The sequence below is a fragment of the Mesoplodon mirus genome (genome assembly GCF_964341445.2).
Source record: "Mesoplodon mirus genome assembly, chromosome: 10".
Lineage (NCBI taxonomy): Eukaryota > Metazoa > Chordata > Mammalia > Artiodactyla > Ziphiidae > Mesoplodon > Mesoplodon mirus.
Genome location: NC_138986.1, coordinates 13,965,249 through 13,988,996, shown reverse-complemented (window position 1 = coordinate 13,988,996; position 23,748 = coordinate 13,965,249). Strand labels below are relative to the sequence as shown.

The 23,748-nt window shown below is 38.2% G+C and overlaps 1 protein-coding gene across 17 annotated transcripts in view; it reads right to left on the bottom strand.

Annotated features, from left to right (window-relative positions):
• The window catches only part of SYNE1 (spectrin repeat containing nuclear envelope protein 1), a 472,944-nt gene that overhangs the window by 240,605 nt on the left and 208,591 nt on the right, over nucleotides 1-23,748 (bottom strand). For all 17 annotated transcript variants that reach the window (XM_082633720.1, XM_082633725.1, XM_082633723.1 and 14 more), the window contains 11 exons: nucleotides 23,060-23,172; nucleotides 21,496-21,701; nucleotides 20,314-20,469; nucleotides 16,548-16,839; nucleotides 15,570-15,742; nucleotides 12,961-13,270; nucleotides 11,608-11,772; nucleotides 7,164-7,520; nucleotides 2,931-3,067; nucleotides 2,528-2,705; nucleotides 1,722-1,904 (listed from right to left, as the gene is read on the bottom strand). In XM_082633720.1, coding sequence (XP_082489846.1) covers nucleotides 1,722-1,904; nucleotides 2,528-2,705; nucleotides 2,931-3,067; nucleotides 7,164-7,520; nucleotides 11,608-11,772; nucleotides 12,961-13,270; nucleotides 15,570-15,742; nucleotides 16,548-16,839; nucleotides 20,314-20,469; nucleotides 21,496-21,701; nucleotides 23,060-23,172 — 2,270 coding nt within the window. The remainder of the gene's footprint in view (nucleotides 1-1,721; nucleotides 1,905-2,527; nucleotides 2,706-2,930; nucleotides 3,068-7,163; nucleotides 7,521-11,607; nucleotides 11,773-12,960; nucleotides 13,271-15,569; nucleotides 15,743-16,547; nucleotides 16,840-20,313; nucleotides 20,470-21,495; nucleotides 21,702-23,059; nucleotides 23,173-23,748) is intronic.

Genomic DNA, 23,748 nt, shown 5'->3' with positions numbered 1-23,748 from the left:
GTATCCATTGTATGTAATGAATTAATCTCTCTTCTATGTACCTAGAATGGTATGGGTTATGTTCCATCCTTGTGAAAATTGAGAAAATAAATCCTGTTCTGGGGTTCAGATAAGGAATTCTGGCCAAGAGTCAAGGTCAAATTGCTTAGTATGCAAGACATTTCACTATCTGGCCCTAAGTGTCATCTCCGGTCTTATCTTTGTTGCTTTTCCCACAAAAATCTTACGTGAATGTCAAACCCCTCAAAGTCCCCCATTCAGAGTTGACACTCATGACACCCTGGCCCTGCACACTCAGTTCCTTCTACCTGAAATGCACATCGGCTTCGGCCAATTCGAAGAATGTTTAGCCTTCAAGGTTCAGTTAGAATGTCGCCTTTCTGGATACCTTCCTTGACTTCTCCAAATAGAGTTAGTTGCATCCTTCTTTGAGGGATTACCATCTCCTGAGCATACCTATATTATATTGCAACCATCTCTTTATATACTGTTTCCCTCTTCAGAAAATGAATTCCCTGAGGAATGAGAAAAGACTAATCCTTTTGTATTCGTAACATAGTGCCTGGAACACAATAGGTGTTAATATGTGTGTATTCCTAATAGAAAGGAAGGAAGCATGGAGAGAAGACAGGAAGGAAGGAAGGAAGGAAGGAAATGGAAGGGAGGAAGGAAGGGAGGAAAAGGAAGGGAGGAAGGAAGGAAGGAAGGAAAAGAAAGGGAGGAGGGAAGGAAGAAAAATAAGAAAAGTAGGAAGTCAGGCGATTTCTGACTTACCCATCTACTCCTGGACATCTCTTGAGCTAGGTAACCTCACTATCTGTGCTAGATGTACAGTACTACCCTCCACAGCAGATGCTTCACAGCTCAGGCCACACTGCATTAATGATCCCTGCACAATGGTTATGACTCTCTATTAAATGGAGGATGCCTACCATGAAAGAATAGCCACCATTACAAAGGAGAATTACAATGATCTCTGGTTAGGGAAGAATTGAAGAAACACGCATTTTCTCTTTCCAGATATTAATTCTCTTTTATTGTTATTTCCATCCTGCATTAATTATGGCCATAATTAAATCAAGGCTCTATTCTGCTAGGAAGTGTTGTTTTAAAAGGGAAAAGAATACTCTCCGTGCCTCACAATTTTACTCTCAGAGAAGAGTTGGCACACAAAACAGATGATCACAAGAACAATATAATTGCACTGTGGCAGAAATTATGTTATGATTATAATAAATTCAATTTATGCTGTCTCTGGATAAAATAAAATAACCATTGTCTCTTTGCATACTGAGCTCCAAAAACCTACTACCTGATATGTGCATTAGGTATACCATCTCAGCCATAGCATTGCCTTACATGGATATTTCTGTTCAATTCTCTTAGGACAACTTCTTAAATTGAGGGATTTCAAATGAAAAATTAAGTGATATTGCCTAAAAGTAAAATCAGTTGTTCCTGGTGGGATGGTGCATGGGCAAGCCTGTGATAACTGCCCCTACCGTGCAAGAAGCTATCAAATTCCTCAGTGAGGTTCACACTTCAACACTGAGCTGTTTCTTAGAGTCATCCAGTTATCTATTAATATTCAGAGAGGGATGACCAAAATAATTAACAAGGGTATTTGGAGGTATTGAATACAATACACTGTATTGTAACTACAATGACAGCAACAGCAACAAACAGCACAGAACATATCCACGTCGTTGGCTATAATATACCTCTAGGGCAGATTCTTTTTGGTGGAGATTTGAATGAAAATTTTTCCAATCTTCTTTTGCAGTTGCAATTTTAGCCTGGATGCCACTAGCTTTCTCTTTGGTCAATAGAGTACTCAAAAATTCTCCTTTAGAAAGCATCATGTTTAGCTTGTGCTGTCCATTCTCACTTTCTGACAAAAATTCCTATAAAGAAAAGGGTAAGAGATTAGGCATAATAAAATGCTTTATCCATTGAATTTACTACTTATTTCTCAATATAATCAAAGAAAAGAAATAAACAATTTTTATTGTATATATTAAATGACTAAGGTTCTCTTACCCTATTTGTACAATAATACTTTATGTATTATTGTATTATGTATGTATAACATCTAATAATAATCTTATGTAACTGATATGGTTATTGTGAAAATTACTGAGAAAATCTGCCTAGAGTGCTCAGGCACGGTGCTTGTCACATACAGAGAGCTTTTATTATTTCCTAAATCCCTATTAATATATAAAAATAGCATGCATTTAGATCAATGGACTAGTTTCTTTTCACATACACATCAATTGTTTCAAGCAGGGATTTACCTGAAATGAAAGCCAAACTTTAATATGCTTATAAAGATCTAGAGGCACATTTTAAAACCACTTAAGCACCATTATTGGATAGGTTTTTTTGGCTGCAAGGCTTGTGGGATCTTAGCTCCCCGACCAGGGATTGAACCCGTGCCCCCTCCAATGGAAGCGCGGAGTCCTAACCACTGGACAGCCAGGGAATTCCCATCACCATTATTAGAATTAATTGATCACACTCTTACCTGTATTTTCTGAAGACTTGCTGAAACTTCACTAATACTTTGAGGTATATCAAAACATTTAGCTGTAGTGATCTTTGCATGAACCAACCACTGCTGGAAATCCTTGAAGGCTCTTTGAAATCTCTGCTGTAAAATCTGTTCTTTATTCTGACAGCCCTTGGATGCTTGCAAACAAAGACTAAAACCATGATTTGAAACATTTAATGGGAGGAAAAAAATGATAAAGTAGATTAAAATAATGTTCAACAGAGTCAACAGTCCTGAGTATGCCCTCACGCCATTTGGTAATGTATTTAAGATTAATTAATTTATATTATTACTGAACTCACAACTTAAAATAAACAAACCTCTGGCTTCTTATTTGTGTGAAAATATTTTGAATACCAGTAAGGTTCACGCTCACCAATTATATTCTTTAATCAAGCCAGAAACTTTTCTGCTGTATGTACTCAGGTCTCTGGAAAAACGACAAAGTTCATTCAGCTGAGACTTGAGATCCTCTGTCTGAGGCTCTGCTTTTTGTAGAGCATCCAGTATCTCCTATTAGGAAATAACAAGACAGAGGAACAAGCATTTAAACTGGGTAATTTCCACATCCTCATAGTATACATGCATAAATCACATAATAAATTATTAGTGAGGGAAAAACCAACACAGTAGATTCAGTAAAGAAATGAGACCTATTTTCAGGACTCCCCAAGGCATATAATAGCACTTGGTTAATCTGCATCCTTTTCAAGGCATGGATAGTCACTTGAGCATCCAATGTTACTGGGTAGTCAACTGATCAAGTGGTCAAGTAACTTAAAGTGGGACAAGAAAAAGAAAAGCAAAAATAGCCTAAATTGTTTAGAAAAAAAAAGCAAAAAACCCCAGTCTACCTAGGCCATTGGAAGATGTGTATGAATATTGTTGGTGTGAGGTGAAGGTGAAGAGAAATCATTTCAAAGCAAAGCAATACTTATTTGGGATTAAAAAATACATAAGGCAACTGGTTTTATGTAGTTTGTATGGTTAACTTTCATATTAAGAATTTATTACATTCCAGAGGCCTAATTTAACTAGCAATTTATTCAGTTCATAGTTTCATTCATACAGTCATCAAATATTTGCTAAATGTCTGGCATGTGCCAGTCATTTTGCTGGATTCTGGCACTCCCAAAATGGTATAATTTTTGTACTTGAAGAGCTCACAGTTTAACAAACGAGAGAGAGAGACGTGAATAATCACAGTACTGTGAATACTTAATCCAAAATAAAGTGTTGAGATTTGACAAGTGCACCTCTGAAATCAAGGCCATGGTCTACTGAGTTACACAAGGTGCTTTGCAATCAGAGCTTTCTTCTTATAGCTTGTCACAAGAAGCAAATGAGATCACCAGTGTCAAATACTTAGTACAATTCCTGGCACACCAGGTGCCTAATTAGTAAAGACAGCAGGTTATTTAAGTGGGACTATGTGGATAATAGTATCGCCAAGGTAAAAAAAAAAAAAAAATTAAGGAGGAGGGGCAAGAAGTTGAGTAACTACTCAGATAGCTGTTGCTGTTACTATTATTATTCTCAGAGATATTTATCAAGACCTGGCCTAGATTTGTAGGAAAACCATGCCTCTCAACAAAGTAGGTCTGTGTGGTATCCCTCATCCTAGAAAATGGCACCACTGTTCTCCCACTGATCTGAATCAGAAAACTAAGCATCATCTTGGCCTTGCCCATTTCCCTTCTCACTCCATACAAGAGAAACGAGGGCTAGTCTATTCTATGTCTCAACTCTTTTAAGCAGTTCAGTTATCTCTTTTCTTCTGCTTCTCAACTCTCATAGACCCCATTTACTCTCTAGAATGGCACAGTGTTCTCTTAATGTGAATCCTGTTCTCTAGTTGTCTCTTCTGTGTTTTCTCATTCCTCAGTAATTTTGGATCTTGATGCTGTTCCTCCACCTCACGCATCTGGTCAATATGTAATCACACCTCAAGGCTCAGCTCAAATCACAGCTCTTCTAAGGATTCTCTGCCCTCTGTCCCACCTCTTAGGGGCTTATTTCGAGGACACACAACACTTTGTTGGCACTCATCGCAATCCACAGTCCCCAATGGTCTTGAGTTTGTTGGCCTTTCCACCTACACTGTGACTCTGAGAGGAGGGATGCTGTTCTTCGTTTTAAAATCCATTACTTAGCTTAGTGGCTGGGCCATAGAGGAGTCTAAAATATTTTTATTTATAAAATTCACAAATAGTAACTAGAAAGTTTCTCTCCAAAACTCCAAACACTAAAATACTAACTACTATTTTACACCACACTGAACCATTTATTTAAGGAAGAACATTATAACAATTAAAGAAATTTACCATATACCAAAAAGTAAAAAGAACCAGAGATTCAAAGTGGTCATTTATAAATTAGATGATATGAAAAGTGAAAAGCTTTTGACCAAATCTTTATACTAAACATTTTTTCTAAACTTCATGATAGATTAAAGCATTGTAGCAGAGTCTTTCATTTTATAAATATCAGCTCATATACTTCTGTTTCAGTTAAGTCCTAGAATGCGTCTTTTTTCCTTGAGGTTATACCGGTTAATAAAATTGCTAAATTTCTAACACTAATAACCTAGTGGATATTAAAAAATATGAGTTTTGCAAACAGAGTGAACAAGATATTTTGCAACATGATTTAATATAGTTTATAGATGATGGTCCATTTTTGTTTTTTAAAGGATTTCTTGAGGCTCATCACTTAATTGCAGAAGAGAAAGTAAACACTTGTGAAGGCTTGTGACTATTATGATTTTCAACAATGACAAGCCCTCCCTTACAGCAAAACAATGCCAAAGAACCCTGGCAAATCCATTATTTTGTAAAACTTTTCCTATGTATTCATAGTAATGGAAGTATTATCTCTCTTTTTTTAATTAAAATGTCTTCCTAGCTTTATTGAAATATAATTGACATACAACGTTGTAGATAAATTTAAGGTGTATAATGTGTCGATGTGATACATGTATACATTGCAAAATGATTGCCACCAGAGCATTAGCTCAGACTTCCATCCCATCACATAATTACCATTTCCTTTTTTGTGGTAAGAACATTTATTATCTCCGTTTTTATTTTTTATTTTTCATTTATTTTTTCTCCCCATTTTATTGAGATATAATTGACACACAGCACTGTATAAGTTTAAGATGTACAGCATAATGTTATCTCCAAAATAGCGTTATTAGAAAGAAAAGAAAATCTGAATATTGGGAGGCAATGTAGTACTGTCATCAAAAGTATGAACGTTGGAGCCAAATCTGGAAGTAGATTTAAGCAGAGGGCTGTCAGCTTTGAATTACTAGTACAATTAAAAGTCCATATTCACTTTTGCATTATCCTGTGCATTTTTTATAGGATTCACCTATTATTTTCACTAATAGTATCACTGAAAACATGGTAGAACAGTAATGTAATCTAAACACACCCAAATCTTTCTTTTCTAAAAATTTCATTCATACTAGTGGAAGAGAAAGGGAGGGAAGCAAAAAAGAACTAAAAACATTATAAATGATTTTTTTGATATCAGAGTGAATAATACTGACCACATGGGACAATTCCCAACTTCCTTGTCCCTGTTTCACAGAACTGCTTTCTGTGCTTTATTCTAGGGCTTAAACCTAAAGCATAGGAAAGGGATCAGAAAAAAAAAAAAAAACAAAGAAACAAACAAAAAACCTAGAAACATTATAAATAAAATAGTATAAAGAGATGATTATAAAGTTTTATTTTGTGGTGTGCTATAGTTCAAATACTTGATTTAAAACAAGACAATGTTGGAAATACTACATGACTTACTACAATACTGGCTGAAGCTATTTTGAAAAGATTATAACATAAATAGAAACAGAGAAGTTTATACTAAACTTCCTTTTAAGGACATCCACGATTCAGAGCACTATAAAACTGCAGATATCGAAAGGCTTTCCGTGATACTATTTAACAGCAAAAGAAAGAAGACTTCAGGCTTCTGCCCATTCTTCACTCTTCCTTTTATGTTTCCCTTCCTCACATTCTGAAAGAGCAGCAATTAGTTTAAAACAGAAAAAGTCCACAAGGCAACTGGTGAGCATGGCTAGGAGTTCTGTTAACGGGTTAATTCAAGCACAGCTGTCAAATCCACACACAGGAGAGCTAATGGGGGAAAACTATGAGTTGTGCTTTAGGAGATTACCAAACGTTTCTTTCAAAGCTATAAATTCAATCATTTAATTGTTAGAGATAATTCCCTGGCAGGAAAACAGCTATGACTCTCGGTCTATTTATGCCTGTGCCCACAGGCCATTTTTTTCAGACTGAATGGCTGAACACAATATTACAAACTCTTACACCATACGAAGGAAAGTAAAATATTTCCACTTACAGTAAATGCTTCTTACGGTAGCTAAAAACTCCCTCTCCCTTATGTCTGTATTTTTACAATGGTTTGATTTACGAGAAAAGGAAACAGATCAGCTTCACAAATTTAGTTAGGTAAACACTTATTTTTCCAAGTCTGAATGTTGCATGTTCTTAGTTAGCAAGGATTTTTTAGCAACAAGGAGCGGCAAACAAACATTTGAGCAGAACCACAAGCAGAAAACAGGAAGCCAACTTACCCGGCCCTTCTGCCAGCATTCCACCAGCTCCTGATCTGTGTTCCTGCCTTCCAGGAGGGCTAACTGCTGAGCCCAGCTTGTCAGGAGGGCACCGAACTGTCCCAGGGCCTCCTCCAGCTGAGCCACTTGGCCTGAGAACTCCTGCTCCGAAAGGGCCATTTGGCTAACCAGGTTCTCCAAGCTAGTCTGAGTTTGGAAAACGCTGTCTTCCCACTGCTTCCAGTCTGCACGCAGGGCCTGCATCTCCGTGTCCAAGAGCTCACAGCCACTGGCAGTTGTGTTCTGTTTCACTGCAGGGGCCAGCCACTCGACTCTGCTTAGGCGGCTTGCACCAATCTCTCTGGAATCCAACAGCTCCTGTAATGGAATATCACCACGGCAACCGAGAAGGCTCTGAGTCACTTGGGCTGCAAGTTTCCAAATGTGTACAGAGGGGGACCCTGTCCTGCTAGGAAGTTTTAGCAAGTGCTCTACAAGGAACCGGCATCAATTCATCCCCCTTCTCCTAAGTCATAATAGCAGAGAATTATCATTGTGAGTGCCCAGGTTTGTGGCCAAATGAGTTGAGGAAGCCACAACATCCTGAAACAGACTAAAGAGGGGCCCTGAAATCAGGCATTGTTTGAATATGTGAAACTATTTTGTTAGTGATTTAAATATTCGCCTGTGGTGTATTGCTCCTGTAAATGTGTGAATCCTATTTTTCCCCTAAGTTGACGTCAAGACAAGTGAACAAGGATTGCAGAAGAACTGTGCTCTGCTCATGTCTCTACCCCATTTCCATTTTCTTCCCCGAGATGGTGGCTTAAACCACACTTCCGTTCCACTAGGAATCAAGCTAACCCATCACAAAAAAAGAATAAGCCCTACTCGATTTCAAATACTTCAGTACGTTAAGTAAACATTTTTATAGTAACTAAAATAAATAATTCACAGACATACTTAATCAAAAGTTCAAAGTAACCTTTAGACAGCATTCATTAATTACTATTATTTTTACTTTTAAAAACCTCACTAGAAATTTAACAGTTTAACTGTAACTTTTAGGCTTAAAGCACACAAATATTCTAAAAGATAACAAGATAAAATTAAAATATGAATTGTTGATTAGGTAAAATAGTGGCATTTCTTTCTGAGAATAGATTCTTTTACAGAATCTATGCGGATGTTTATATATTTACATATTTATTGCCAAAGCCAGGATTTTGTTAGTATTAATACAAAATTATGACTTTGCTCCTGGATTAAATAGAAGGAAAAGATGATTATTAGGGGAAAAAAAAAACTTCCAGAAGAAAATCAATTACAAATTAACAAGTATAGGAAAAATAGAGGTATTAAGTATGAAGCATGTTTAACAAATTATGTTGAACACAACTATATCTTAGCTAATCTATATAATATAGTTCACATTTCATTAGATTAGCTTGAAATAGATATAACTTCTCACAAGTATATACGAGAGCCACATTTTAGTATAGATCATTTGAAAGTATTTATATAGTAGTCCAAAGTACAATCTTATGAAATCCTTATACACATTTAGCATTTATATACACATTCATCACCCTTTTCTCGGCAGTAGGACGCTAAAAGTCTTTTTTGTTTATCAATGCATGCGGTAAGTAGTGATTTGATGAAGAAAATAACTTTTTGAAAAGAGCTAGGTATAACTATTGGATTTAAATACTTATAATTTTCCTCTGTGAGTGATTTCGAATTTCCTCTGTGAGTTCGGAGGGTATCTACTATGAAAAATCAGTTTCCCAAAATACTCTCTAAGGCATTATCCCAGTTTTCTTTGCATGACCTTGGGATACTTCAATATTTGCAATCACTAATTCCACTCATCCAGATTTTGAAGAAGGATATCATCATTTAAAAGTGGTCTGAAATGACTTTTTCATGTATTTCCCCATCTTGTATTTAAACTGTAAAAGCATATTATATGCACATAACACACCCTCATACACACACACGTTTGGCTTTGAAGTTGCCTATTCTTGGTTGCTGCTGGGGGTGAGGAGGGTTGACACTGAAGGACAGAGGAGGTGCTACCTGACTTTCTCCAAGGTCCCTCCTCACACACACACCAGCCTACACTCAGGCCTGACCTGGACATTGATAGACAACCTCCATCAGGCTGTATATTCTCCTTCCCAAACTGCAATTTCTTCCTGCCAGCTCCTCCCACATTTTCTATATTTTTTGAAGTATTGTATAAAAGCATTTCAGAAAAAGAGCATCTGGCAACCCAGAAAGCAGCCTTTGTAAAAGAATTTCCTTGCTTTTCTTATATCGACATCTCAGAACATGAGTTCATCCTTGCTATCTGGTTTTCTACGCTACTCTTCACTCCCCAATCCATGTCATCCAGTTTCTCTCCTGACCTGACTGTGGAAATGGCTCTTGGTGGTAGCCAAGCAGCCTAACTGCCCAGTTCAGGGGGCATTCGTTAGTCCTCCTCTTTTATTTTAATTTAATTTTATTTATGTTTTATTTTTTAATTTTTTTGGCAGTGTGGCATGTGGGATCTTAGTTCCCCAACCAGGGATCGAACCCACGCCCCCTGAAGTGGAAGCATGGAGTCTTAACCACTGGACCACCAGGGAAGTCCTGTCATTAGTCCTCCTCTTAATGGCCACTTCATGATGTTTCTGTGATGGTGACCACCTCCTCCACCAGGGGCCCTGGTGGCACCACACTATCCTTTCCCCTCTCATGATTAGTTCTTCTCTCTTTTCTCCCTCTCCCTTTCAAATTCTCCTCTGAGGCCCCTTAAATATTGATAATGCCTGGATTTTGGTCCTGTGCGCATCATTCTGTTTGCTTTATACGTAGGTCTTGGTTTCATTCACTCTGGTGGCTTCAACTACAAACTGTGTGCTGATCATTCCAACTTGTGTCTTCAATCCAGCTTCCTAATCTAAAATTCAGACTTGAACATTCAACTACCTCCCGGACGTCACCAGCTGGCAGTTCAAATCCACCTGTTCACACTGAACACCTCATCCTTCCTCTGTAAGCCATCTCCTCTGTAACCCGTCTCCTCTGCATGAACTTGTTTTCCTCAGGTGGAGACAACTCTGCTGACTCTAAGTAAAGTCCTGACCATCACCTTTGACTTTTCTCACATTGTCACTCTATAGCCAATTAAATCACTCATTTACGAAATCCACTTTTCTTATCGTGTTCTATGTTGCTAAATGCTTTATGCGCATGACCTAAATTAGTCCTCAGAACTACTCTGTAAAGCAGGTACTACTGTTATTATTATTTTGCCAACTAAGAAAGAGGCTTAAGGACATCAAGTGGCTTGCCCAAAGACACAGCTAGAAAAGCAGCAGAGACAAGATGCAGCATCAGGGTCTGATTCTAGAGCTTGAACTTGAAAAGTCTTGTGAGCTATCATTACATTTGAGGTATTATTTTGTAAACATCAGTTTGTGCATCATCATTCCCTCCTACACTGCAGGTGCCTTGAGGACTGCACAACCCTGGCTGAATAAATGGATGGATGGATGGATGAATGAATGGATGGATAAATCAAAATATTAGTGAGGAATAAATTAAAGTATTCTAGGGAATCACACAGGTAATTTAAGAAGTGGCTTTATGTGATTATCTCATTTAAAACCTATGTGGTCATTGTAAGATTTAAGTAAGATAATACTCTCCGGACATTTAAAAGTAAATCCTCAAAATATAGTTATTATTGTTATCATCAACTATTATTTTTATGTTCTGATTTCCAGCTATCACATTCCTGATCACAATTATACTACGCATTCCAGCATTTCCTCATCTATAACTAAACAACTGAGGATTTCATCACTGCCTAGTTTTCATATTAAAATCTATTATTTCCACAGAGGGGAAATTATTGCAATTTAATATTCAAGTAACTAGAAATATACTTGTTCCAGCTCCCTCATATATATGAATTTCGGTTTTTTAAGTTGCCCTTATAAGCAGTAACTAGGTGATCGTTTTAATGCCCTTTAAAGTACTGTCTTCCATTATGTTGTTGTGCTATTGGCTAGGAAGGCAGAATAAAACAAGTGAATGGCATTTCCCAGTTATTATTCAAATGCGCTTAACCAACTTACTTCATAAACTTTTCTTCCACTGTGCTAGAAAATAGTATCTGGTTTTGTCAGCCCACTAGTCTGGTGCATATTTCTTAGGCTTTGATGCTATAGCAATCAGCACATTTGCATACAGAAGCATCTACAGACAATGTTCTATTTTCCTCACAAGTGTAAAGTGTTTTAAATTCCCTTTTTTCTCTTGCTTAAGGGCAAGGTAATAAATACCAACAAATGGAAAATAGGAAGAAAACATCTTAAATAAAAAATCTTATCTACAGAACCTTTATCACAGGTGTGTGATACTCAAGAACAGATGAAAGAATGAAGTAATAAAAATCTGTCCATTTTCTGACCTTAATTTTAGATAATTTTTTCTGGGTGGCTGATGAATCTCCAGACATATCTGACCACCGATGAAGGTCTTCCTTTGCTGAATGCAGCCAATCAGTGAATTCCTGGACTGCATCTAAATACATGAGATGATCTTTCACAATCTCTTCTACTTTCCTCATTTTCTCCTAGTAGACAAAGAAAAGAGTACTTTAACAATAGTAATTATTGAGAATCTGAAATCAGACAAGGTAACAGGTCTCTTAATCATCTGAGAAGATTTCTTTCTTATTCCTGAATTTTCTCTATGTTTAATATCTTTATATGAAAAGATCAAATTTTAATTAGACTGAAAGACATTGAAGAAGCAACTGTCTTCCTCTAGGTATTCTTTTAGTTTAGCTTAGAATAAAAATCTGTGCTTAATGAATGTTGACTAACATCCCTCACTAATAATCCACTTAATTATTATTATTATAACTATTTTTGTTATTCAGGCAATTATTTGTGTTGCCTTTGTGTACAGTATTCTGCTCAGCACTTTAAATGCATTTGCACATTTAATCCTCACAACAGCCATATGATGTAGATACTATTATTAACACTATATTATAGGAAGGGACCTCCAGAGATTACAGAGGTTAAGTAACACGCCCAAAGTCATATATCCAAAAGAGGGTCAAAGCCAGATTTCAAATGTAGGTCTTTTTGACTCAAAAGTCATAGCTCTTATTCACTACGAAAATAAAAATTAAGATAAACTAACACATATGTTAAAAATTGTAGTATGAATAACACAAAGATAGGTCCCAAAAGGAAAACCAAGAGTGTGGGGGGGGACTTCTCCCTTATTTCCTTTAACGTTCTCACAAATATACAAAAGAAAACTCATGGAAGAAAGTAATGATTCAGAGATAGAACTGAGAGAAAACCTTGATATTACATGAAGGAGTCTATTTCTTAGAGAACAGGAAAATGCAATTTTTACTAAAATGAGAAATAAACAAAATACTTGGTACATGATTGAAATCTGGGAGGTAACTAGACTTGCTTTAATACAGCAGATGTAAGTGGCAGCAAAAGAAAAAGAATTCTAAACACTGACAATTGAGTCTCAGGCAATCTTACAAAGAAAAGAAATGGGTTGATTAACATTCTAAGTGGAGAGAGATGAAAAACCAAAGAATAAAAAATCATCCCAAAATTGCAGAAAGAGAAAAATTCATGAGCATTCATTGGTGAGAAATGACCCTTTATGTAACCCTGTTCACTAAAGGTACACATAGTTTCAGAGCAGCCAGTTCTCCTATAATTCAACCCATAGTGTATTCTTTACCTGAACCTTGAAGTTTTTTTCTTCACTATAAAGCACTAACCTTGGAAATGGTCATTATATCATTAAACTGTGTTTTCAGTTCCTCTTGAGCCGTTTCCTTGAAAGACTCATCCTCAGTCTTCTGGTAGAGCTCCCTGGCCTTGGCAGTGAGTTGCTGCAGAACTCCGGCCTGATCTTCCGCCTCAGATACGACGGACTGAAAGTGGTCCAGAAGGGAAAACTTCTCTTTCAGACCAGGCTGCAGTTGCAAGGGATGTTCTACCTTTTGATCCACTGATTCCATCCACTGCTCCAACTGGTTTTTCCTCTCTAGATAGTCATTCCATTGGCTAATCACAGACTCTAAAGTGCTAGAATTAATGTCACATGTTATAAAAATAAGTTATCTTAACATCTCGACTAAAAACCAATCACGAGGGCATTGCAGCCATGTAAGCTGTTTTACTGAATGCTATTTAAGTGATGAAAACACTGCTTTTAAGTGCAGGGAGAAACATTACTCCTCTGACCCACAACAGAGTTTCTTCCAATGAAAATAAATCTATGTCAAACTTGAAGATGTTGTAGTCACATATGCATCTGGGGATTTGTCTTCCAAATGTTAATTGTCTAAATGAACAGACACATATGTGTGTTACATTGATAAAACATCAGCTGTGGGGCATCAGTTAAATTTTATTTAATATACATCAATTCTTTATTTTCTTGGACTCAGTTTATCTTATTAAAGTCAGATGATTATTTAGTGACAGGAGTTAAAAATGTAAGGTATTCTTTCTGGGTAAATAATATAATTAGATTGATTTTTCACTTAAGGATATAATGCACAATGTTTAGGGCTCCTGTGTTGAATGTGTGAAGGAATGAAGGTTCAGTGCATTAATAATATAAGAAATTTAGTCACTAAAGTCACGTAAGTAAGAGTCAAGTAAATAGCTCTCCAGATAGTCAAGTAAAAGGCTCTCCAGACTGGCATTTTTAAAACACCTCCAACATTTAGCTTTATAAACTATTCAAAACTCACTTTCAGTGACCCCTCCCACCCTCCCTTGCGTATAACCCTATGATCCTGGAGTTACATCTGTGATGAATGTACTTCCAAATTGTTCCTTTTGCTCAAATTGTTCCTTTTACATCAATAGAAACCTCATCATACATGCCCTAGAGTCCTATTCTTTCCTCAAAGAATTTTCTAGAAAGTGCAAATCAATCTCACTTCTCCAGAAGCTACCCCAAGCCCTGCTTTCTTCCACAGTCTCATAGCATTTCAGTAACACAATGAGTCAGTTTTTCATTTTTATTTTTGGAAAGTATCCTACCCTAGCCTCTGAGCACTTAGAGGGCAAAACCTACTTTGTTCAGTTTCATTATTTTAGCACAATAATTTGAGCCCTGCTACTGCTCAGAATGCAGTTGCCAAATGTAATTTCTTGCTGAAAGAGGGAAATCAAGGATTTGAATCTGTTCTTGTGTTTAACATTTTATTCTAGCATCAGGAAAATATTCACCTGTATTCCTATTCTCTTTTATGAAGCTGGCCTATTGCCAAGCATTGGGAAGTTTAGTTCATGCTCCAGCGGTCTGCTCTACAGAATAACAGAATCATGGGATCTGATTTTTTTCTTTGCTGCCCATTATGAGTTGTGATGAAGATTCAGGTCCTGCTGACATTGGGAGTCACCACCTATGCTCCATATTTAAAGGAAACAAAACAAAGTACAATTCCCTAAATTTTAGTTGTAACCATGGTTCACTGTTTACACTTCAGTGAGTAAATGCAGTGTTGTTTTGTTTTCTGATGAACTTTAATCTTTTATTCATCTATTTATTAAGATCATATTGAGCACACACTTCTTCAGTGATCAAACATATAACCTTTAGAATGTGGCTCCTGGAATGGGTTTTGGTATTTTGGTATGACTTTTGAAAGTCATTTGTCCAACAAGCCAGCCAGATTATTTGTTGATACTTGGAGAAGAGGGAGGAAGAGAGTCTTCCACTCACAAATATAACACAACAACAACAACTCCTGGTATAACAATCCGTATCTTCTCTACTTTCTCATCAGCGTCTAGCACAGGGGGTTTGGGCGAGCTGGAGGATGTTTGTGTGAGGATGTCCACGCATTGCAGGAGGTTGGCTCTCTTGGCCTCATGCTAAATGCCAGGATACCCCATCGCCGGGGTGGTCAAATACTCTCCCCATATCTCCATATCCCCAGTGTCAGTGATATTACTTCGGTTGAGAAAAAGATTTATATGTAAGTCTAACAGTTGCCAATGACTTAATTTCCCTTAAAAAGCAAAAAGTTATTAAAGTTGTTAAAGACCACATATACTTGCTTTGATGAATTGAAAGGAGGTACGATTCCATGAGAGGTATTATGGGAGATGCAAATATTACACACACACACACACACACACACACACACACAAACACACACACACAAAGTAAGCAAGTAAACAAACAAACAAAACTGGCCTTTGCAGTTACAGAAAATACCATCAAGGCAAAGACAGACATGCATACAACTAGCTCTAATAATATGCTTGGAAACTCTCCTGCAGGATACCCTCAGCACTGCGCCATCATTTTAATAAGCCACTGGGTTTGAGTCAGGCAAAGAAACACTAAAAATAGGCTCTGTACCTCTGAGCACGGATGGAGGAGCTCATGATGTCAGCCCACACATCTTTAAGCGTCTGTAGCTGAGTCTGGATTACCTTCTGACCTTCCTTGTTGCTACTTCTCAAGGCCTGTTCCCCTTTGCCAATGGCCATATTCAATTTAACTTCCCCTTCACCTTTCATCAGGAGAATATCCTATGAAGGAAGAGTGAACACTTGTCAGCACGATTACTAAAACCTTCTGATGTTTTGAAAAATGTTTGTTTCCCATGAGAATCAAGGTAGGGCACACCTTACTCATCTTAAAATGAAAAAACAACAACAACGTCAAACTCTGTGCCCTATTGCACTGGAACACCTTACTTAAATATTAGATGTCCGGGAGTCTGAGAGTCAGAGATGAACTCCGATTTAAGTTCTCGGAAAACTTTGGGCCACTAGCCTAGGAATGGAACTTTACTGAATTTTGCATCAGAGAAAAAAGAAGTCATTTTGAAAATGAAGACACACCTGTCAAAAAACTTAACAGTCCTGTTTTCATTGCCTGGCTCATTTCTGCTTTTCAAGGTCACCTTCGCTGACTGCAGGCTGGGTGGGTAGCCTCTTTTGTACTTCAGTCATGGCCCCTACATACAGGCTGCACTGCAAGTAACAATTTACAGGTTGGAGTCTCCCACTAACTGTGAACTCCTGGAAGGCAAGGACTAATTTTTGCTTCTATATTCCTACCAATTTGCATAGTGCTTAGAGTAGCTTTTCCATAATGTTTGCTACATGTTTACTAAAAACCCTCAAAAATTATTTTAAAGCTATTTGAACACAAATACTCCTTTACAAAAGAGAAAACTGATGCCTCCAAATCCTTTTTGCCCAGTTTCTCCATTTGGCCTACATAATCCTCACGTGGAGGCTCACAGAACAATGAGGACCGAACTAAAACATTTGTGAATCTACTCAAAGTCTTCCGAAGGCAGCCGTGTCGGGCCAGCGCCCCGCGCACCTGCACTTGTGACAGCTGTCTCTCCAAGGCGTCTCTGCCCCCCACGGTGCTCTCTGCACAGGCCAGTCTGTCTTGCATGTCTTTCACGCAGGACCACATGCTCTGCAGCGCTTCCTCCAGGGCCTCGTGCTCCTGCAAGGCCATCTGGCAGCTCCGGAGTTTCTCCTTGGTCCTTCGGAGTAAGTTCTGATAGTTAGTGAGAAGCTGGGAGCACAGGCGGGCTTCTTTCCCAGCGCCATGGCCTTCTTCACTGAGAAGCTGCCCTCTCTGGGAAAGCTTGTCAAGAGACTCTCTAAAGAAAACAAACAAACAAAAATTTAATTCTGACATTCTGGAGCGCAGGGGAGTGACAATTGAGTGTTGACATTAGAGCAGTGACCAGACAGGAGCTCACAGCTGACATGCCTTTCGGTGAGGATGCTGGGGACCCTCAGAGGGCTGGCTACCTCGTTCCCTATGGTTTCTCTGAATGCAGTCAATTCACATGGGGGCTTTGATTCACTCTGTGCTATGCCTAGATGCCAGCCCACTGTACTGTTAGGGCTTCACTTCAGGAAATGGCCCAGGTCTGTCTCTTCAAGCCGATCTCTAACTTTTCTCCATTCCTAGCTAATGCTCTAACCATAAACAGCTCCCTGAAATTCCCCAAACACTCTGCTCTGTTGCAGACACACGGAGACTCCTCCTTCAGGAAAACTCTTCTGCTCTCTGCTTCTTCTCTAATTGGCCCTTCAAATCTCAGTGCAGTTATCACATCCCCGGGAAGCAACATGATGACTCCTCTTCTGGGTTCCCTCTGCCTCTCTTTCTCTGTCACCTCATACACTCTGTCTGTCTCAATCCACAGGGCTTTCACCTTCTAGAAGCCAAGGCTGTTACATTCATCTCATATCCCAGGACCCAGCACGATGTTCGGCAGAGATAAAATGCCAAAAAAAAAAAAGTTTCTTTCAAAAGGCCATCTTATGAATACTTATGGGTTCCTTTGTTGTATCTTGGGAACTTTTCTCATCTCAGTTTGGGGTTATGTTAATTAGGTCAAGGGAAAACATGATCATATGTGGCTGGGTAGGCTTCATCTTGTTTCATGGATGTCTGAATTCCAATCAGCACATCTATCAGGAAATGCCTGGGATACCAGAAGGGAGAGTACAGATGACATAACACAAACTGTTGTGAATGCTAGAAAAAGAATAGGAAGCCCATCTCCTACACTGTCTCTCTCTCTTTTTTTTCCTACTATGTAAAGAGCATCCTATGGGCCTCTGTGAGATACATAACACTTATACAACATTACATATTCTTTAAAATACATCTCTTTTACTTGTAATCTGCTTGAGACATGAAGGTGAGACATGAAGGTGGCTTAAGCAAAGATGTGAGTTAAATAATAATTCAAGATGACAGATATCACTTGTTACCATGAGGAGAATTGCTTAATGGATGATAAAAGTTCAATGATTCTCAAGTTTGGTGTTCTTTTGAAAAATACAGGACATTCCCCCAAGATATGCAAAGTACTGGAAAATATTATGACAAAAAAAATCCAAAGGACTGGGGGGAGCAAGTGGCAAGCAAGTGAAAGAAGTCAGATGACTCAGCTGGAGAAGCTGGGAGACCGGCAGAGCACATTAGGATCGTCCGGAGAAGCAGTCAGGTCTAAAGAAGCTGGGAGCAAATACACCTAAGGACTCTTAGCATCTGGTCTTGGAATATCAGAGAGTAATAGCTCAAGAAGAATATGTAAAGTCATTTCAAATGTTTGAAAGGAGGAGAGAAGTAGGTCTGGCCATGTAATACTGTACCTAAACAAGAGTCAAGATTTAAAAAGTAATTAAAGTGCAGTGTAATTTTCAGAAAGTTATATAGTTAGAATAATGCTATTATTCTGTTAATCAGCAAATATTTTCTATTGTTGGCACTATACTAGATAAAGATGATAAAGACCTGATGGTCTCTGGCCTTGAGATACTCACCACTGAGTTGGGGTTTATAAAATTGAAACTGAGCAGGACCTTGTGGGGCCCTCCCAGGTAAAAAAGACCTTCTGTGTCCCCTCTTTGTTCATAGGAAAGTGTAGTCTCCCAGGCCTCCTTGAGTCACAAAAGAGCAGGCTCAAACAGTTAACGATTAGGACAGTAGAGTCACAGAATCTTTTGTTCCTCCCTGAAGATAGATAAGTGTCTGATGCACATTCCTGAGCTGTTTTGCAGATACTAAAAGCTCCATCAGAGGGAAAAAACTAACTGCATGATGACCAGACTGTAGCCATGACATAAGCTCCTCCATCTTGAACAGTACTGAATATGTGGCTTGCACAATTCTAGACGGTGGCCACAAGGAAATTGTAACAAACTGACCCTGGACTTGAAAATTAACTGTGCTTAAAGTAATCAATATGACACTGACCAGACTACTTACTGCATGATCAGTTTCAAGATGATTCTAGAAGCTAACTGTACTGTTTTGCACATAATCTCTGTTTGTGCACCCTTGAAGCTTTCTTTTAAAAGCTCTTGCCCTCTGATTGGCAATGGGGATTTGGTTCTTTGGGACATGAGTTCACCTTCTCCCCAGGATTGCCAGCTTCCTCAATCAAGCCATCTTTCCTTTTACCCAACACTTGTCTCTCAGTATTGGATTCTTGAGTGATGAGAAGCCTAACCTGAGTTCAGTAATAAAATCAACAAAGTGTTTACCCCATGGTAAAGGTTCACAGAATTGGGACCAAAACATTCCAGGGAAATTTTCTAATAGTTATCAAACTAGCACACCAACAACAGCTGTCAGTATGGGTTCTGTTTGTATACCTGTTTGTATGTTTGTTATTTTCAAGACAAGGAATACTTAGCATGTTTGACCAAAAAGAGGATTCAGAGGAAATGGAATGAGTATGATCTGAATTAGGCAAATTTTGCTCAGTTGATCATGGTTGCTGATTTTGTTGATCAAGCAGGCTGGATACCAGCCTTCTGCTGTTCAAAGTGTATCTGCTCTGTAAGACGACAGTGAGACAGTTAAAGAATTTTGGCTCAAGCTGCCCTCCCCTAGTGGAAAGTGTTCTATCTTCCAATGCAAGAGTTCCAATGAAGCAATTGAAAATGCCAGGGGTGGAGTGTAAATTGAGGGAGCAAAGCCATGAAAGTGGTGGAGTCCAAAGCATAGGCCAGAGAACTCTGCCCGAGAAGGAGTGAGAAACATTTGCTCAGTTGGCAAGCAATAAGGAGACAAATATTGCAGTGGAGAAAACGAACCTCTAGGACAGCCAGACTTCATGACCATACACCTTTTGCTTATTACGAGGATGGGGTGGATTGGAGATGGTGTTGGAGGCTGATGTGTGTGAAGAATATATGGAAATTGGGGTCTCATTTATTTCTGTAAATGAAGGGTATCTTTATAATCACATTATAACCTTATAATAACCCCTGAGAGGAAACTATAGTTTTTATTATTATTACTATCACAATGCTTAAAAGCTAATATCAAAAAATATAGGAAATGAGTGGCCTGTCCAATTTGTTGAGCAAAGGGAGATGTCACTGGGATGGAGACCAGCTCCTTACCTCCAACCCGATGCTCTCTCCAGATCACCACACTGCCACAGAAACACTGCACAATCATTTGTATGCCAGACATTCAGGGATAGAAACATAACCACCACCAACTAACCAACTAACCAGCCAACAACCAACCCAAATACCCAACCAACCAGACAAAAACACTTGCTAGTAGGGAAAGAATCTATTCCACTTCTTCACCCTACCTTGCAGCCAGAAGTTCTCCCAGAAACATTTTAATTTTATGGACTTCGTTTTTCTTCTCAGGAATATGTTGCTTACTCTCTCCTAAGTCTTCTGTACTTAATCTTTCATCCATTTCATGGATCCAAACATTCAGTTTTCTGTGTTGATCTTCAAAGCTAAAGAAAACAAACACACCTTAGAGAAATTTTAATATCCTCATTATAGTAAATAAATTCCAATATCTGAGGTCACAATGTCTATGGCAATTAAGATCTCATGAATTTTCAAGTAGAGAAGAAAACTCGACAATAAGCGAATTAAATTATCCCTTATTTCAGTAACAAAATGGCAAATTCTGGACATTTCTCTTGAGATACAAGCAAAAAAAAAAAAAAAAAAAAAGAAGCACCTTATCTTGCTGAGTTGATTTCCTTGGTAATTATAGCTGATAATTACCAACAAGATAACATTCCCATGTCAGTGGGCACTCAAGTTTGTGTCTTACTACAAAGACCCTGAATTGGGGCCAGTGGATAAATGGGGCAGTGGAAGCCCTGGGAGAAGAAGGGAAAGTCATCTCTGTGTCTTTGTACCTTATGGGGATTTGAATGTGGCACAAGAGCTCTAGGGCTCTTAAGTTTTGAAAACAACATAAATTCTCTAAGAAACCTTGACAAGAGTCAGGCACATTACTCTCCAACCAAAAAGGCATTTTGATTATACTGACATCTTTCTTTTCCTAGCAATAGAAAATTTTTTTTCTTTCTAATTTTATATTCACCCCTGTTGACATAGCTTCCTGACTGGAATATTGATTCAGAGAAATACAATAGGTGTTTGCTGCCATAATTCCAACCCAGAAGAAGGAGACACAGGAAAGGACTTGGGCAATCTAAAACCTGGGTATCAAAACTCTAACATCTTGATTTAGCCAAACAGACAAAAAATATATGCATTTATGACATTAACAGTTATTAGTGAATATAATTCCTTTCTTTTTCTATATAGAAAATAAAGCCAAATGATGCCATCAGAGTTTGAGCAATCAATTATTGTCCTAGTATGAACATGTACTTAAGGTCAAAACTTATTATAACTTAAACTCACAGTCTCAAATATTTTTTGTTTATTCCCAATGGGTCTTTAAATCCTGAAAATATATTCTGTGTATGATGAAATCTACACTTGTCAAAACAACCTACCTCCCAAGTTCCAAAGCACAGTCTTGAAGAGCCTGTTTGTCTTTAAGGCATTGTTTCAGAAATGCTTGAAACTCTTCATTAGCCTTTGTAATTTGTTCCTGAATGCTACTGACAATTTGTTTAGACAAATGTGCATACAAAGTTTGCCCTTCTCGAGTCACCGCATCAAGCTTGCTCTGCCCATCACTGACAGAGTCCAAAAGGTTCTGTTTCAGGAAATAAAGGTAATAGAAAATATTTGTTATTATTCAAAGACCCTGCTGCATGGGAGCAATAATTACAGTTCTGACCTGAGAAAGTGGAGCAAGAGAAGAAAAACAGAGCCCAAAGGAAGAGGCCTTTAACAAGGCTGGAGTGAGACTGATGTATATGATTGTATATAATCAAGACTCAGAATGGAGGATGGTGCCAGCCAGTCACTGGAACCACTGAGGACCAACTGCGAGCAACATCGAACTGGAAAGGATGATGCTCTCATCAAGGTCTGTTCTCAGTCTCTCCCCATTCCCACTATCCCAATCTGGTCCAGGCTCCACCTCCTCACATGGTTAGTGTGACATATTTTAACTGGATACCTGTCTCCACCCCTCCTCCTTGTCTGACCCCCTGTGCACAAAACCCTGTCTTCAGATCCCTTCTTTTCTTGGTATGCACCTCTTCCTTGGAAGATCATATGCATGGGCATGGCTTCAACAGAGCAAAAGAAGCCCAGGACTGCTGTGCTAGCCCTGCCTCTCCACTGAGCTCCACGGTGGCATTTGTGATCGTCACTCAGACTTTTCTTCGTGGAATTCCACTGCATCTCAAGCCTCAAAGGGGACAACTCCACATCTGAATTCACCAAACCTCCTGCAAAACCGCTTCCTGTATTATAATGCTCTTCCTACCCTGACTGCTAATGAGTTATCTACATAATTGTCATCACCCATAAGGCCACAAAATCCTCATGTCCCTCATTAATTTTATAAAATTATTTTTATAAGACAACACAGTGCTTTGCTCAGATTAGTCGCTTGAAAAATGGCCAAAACTCAATTTGAACCTAGGCTCCTGTCAGTCATTCTTACCTCTGCATCACAATGGCCTTCCCTTACCAGAATTTATACATTTTTCATTGTCTGTAACACCTATAAAATCTATAATATCTATTGCTTTTATTTGAATATATCGTAGCTCCAAATTTAGATGATAGGTTATTAAAATACACAAGCCAGGTCTTCTTTCTTAAAACTCCTTCATGATAATGATGTAAAATAGATACAATTATTTATGCTTTTACTGCTATAAGAACTGAAATTAGGTTTAGTTCTGAATGAATTCCAAAGAATGATCAACAGGCTAAAAAAGAGAGGAAAGGGATCTAGAAATTCTGAAATTCTAACATTTTCTCAACTTACTTTTCATATATTAACTATCTCCTTTCAAGTCAAGAAAACTCATTCTGTTAGGGAAGAAGAAAAAATTTGAAGAAAATAAGGTTTGGGGAAATAGATGATTTAGGTCTGACTTGAAGGCACTTGAGTGCAGTTTAGGGAAGAAGGAAAAGCAGTGCCAGCTTGCATACCTGAAGATCATGGAGCTTTGCCTCCAGAACTTTGCTGTCCCCAGTTCTATCTGATGATTCCTTTGCTGCTGTCTTTATTCCAGAAAACCACTCTTGAAATTCCTGCATAGACTCTTTGGAAAGTAACGAAAATAAGAAATACATTCAAAACATTGAAAGAGCTTCCAGGATGACCACAATGAATTAATTCTGGCCTTCAGCCCATTGCATCTTGCCTTACAACAAACATTCCAGAAAGAAAACAAAAATGATAATAATATAGACTATAATACAGTATGATCTATAATCATGACTGTTCATGGTAGAATTGAGAAATTACCTCAGATATAAGACTGAAAAGAAATTCGTATCCCTGACATGTTTGATTTCTCATTGTGTTTCTTTCAGTAAAGAAAGATAATTGCCTGATTATGTCAGATTGAGCAATGCTCTAGAGGCGTTAAAGCCATTCCTATGGCAAAGAGAAGAACCATCTCCTCTGCCCACCATGCTGACTTAGAGCATCTTACATTCACACCACAGCAGAGGCACAGCTGTGTGGGAGGCCGAGTCAGGGACATATGTCCAGCAATTTCCTGAATTACATGGCTGCTGTTTCACAGCCTCTCCTAAGATCCAAGTTTACCATGTAACTTCATCATAGCAGTGGGACTCATTTTCCACATAAATGAGCTCTACACAGAAAATCC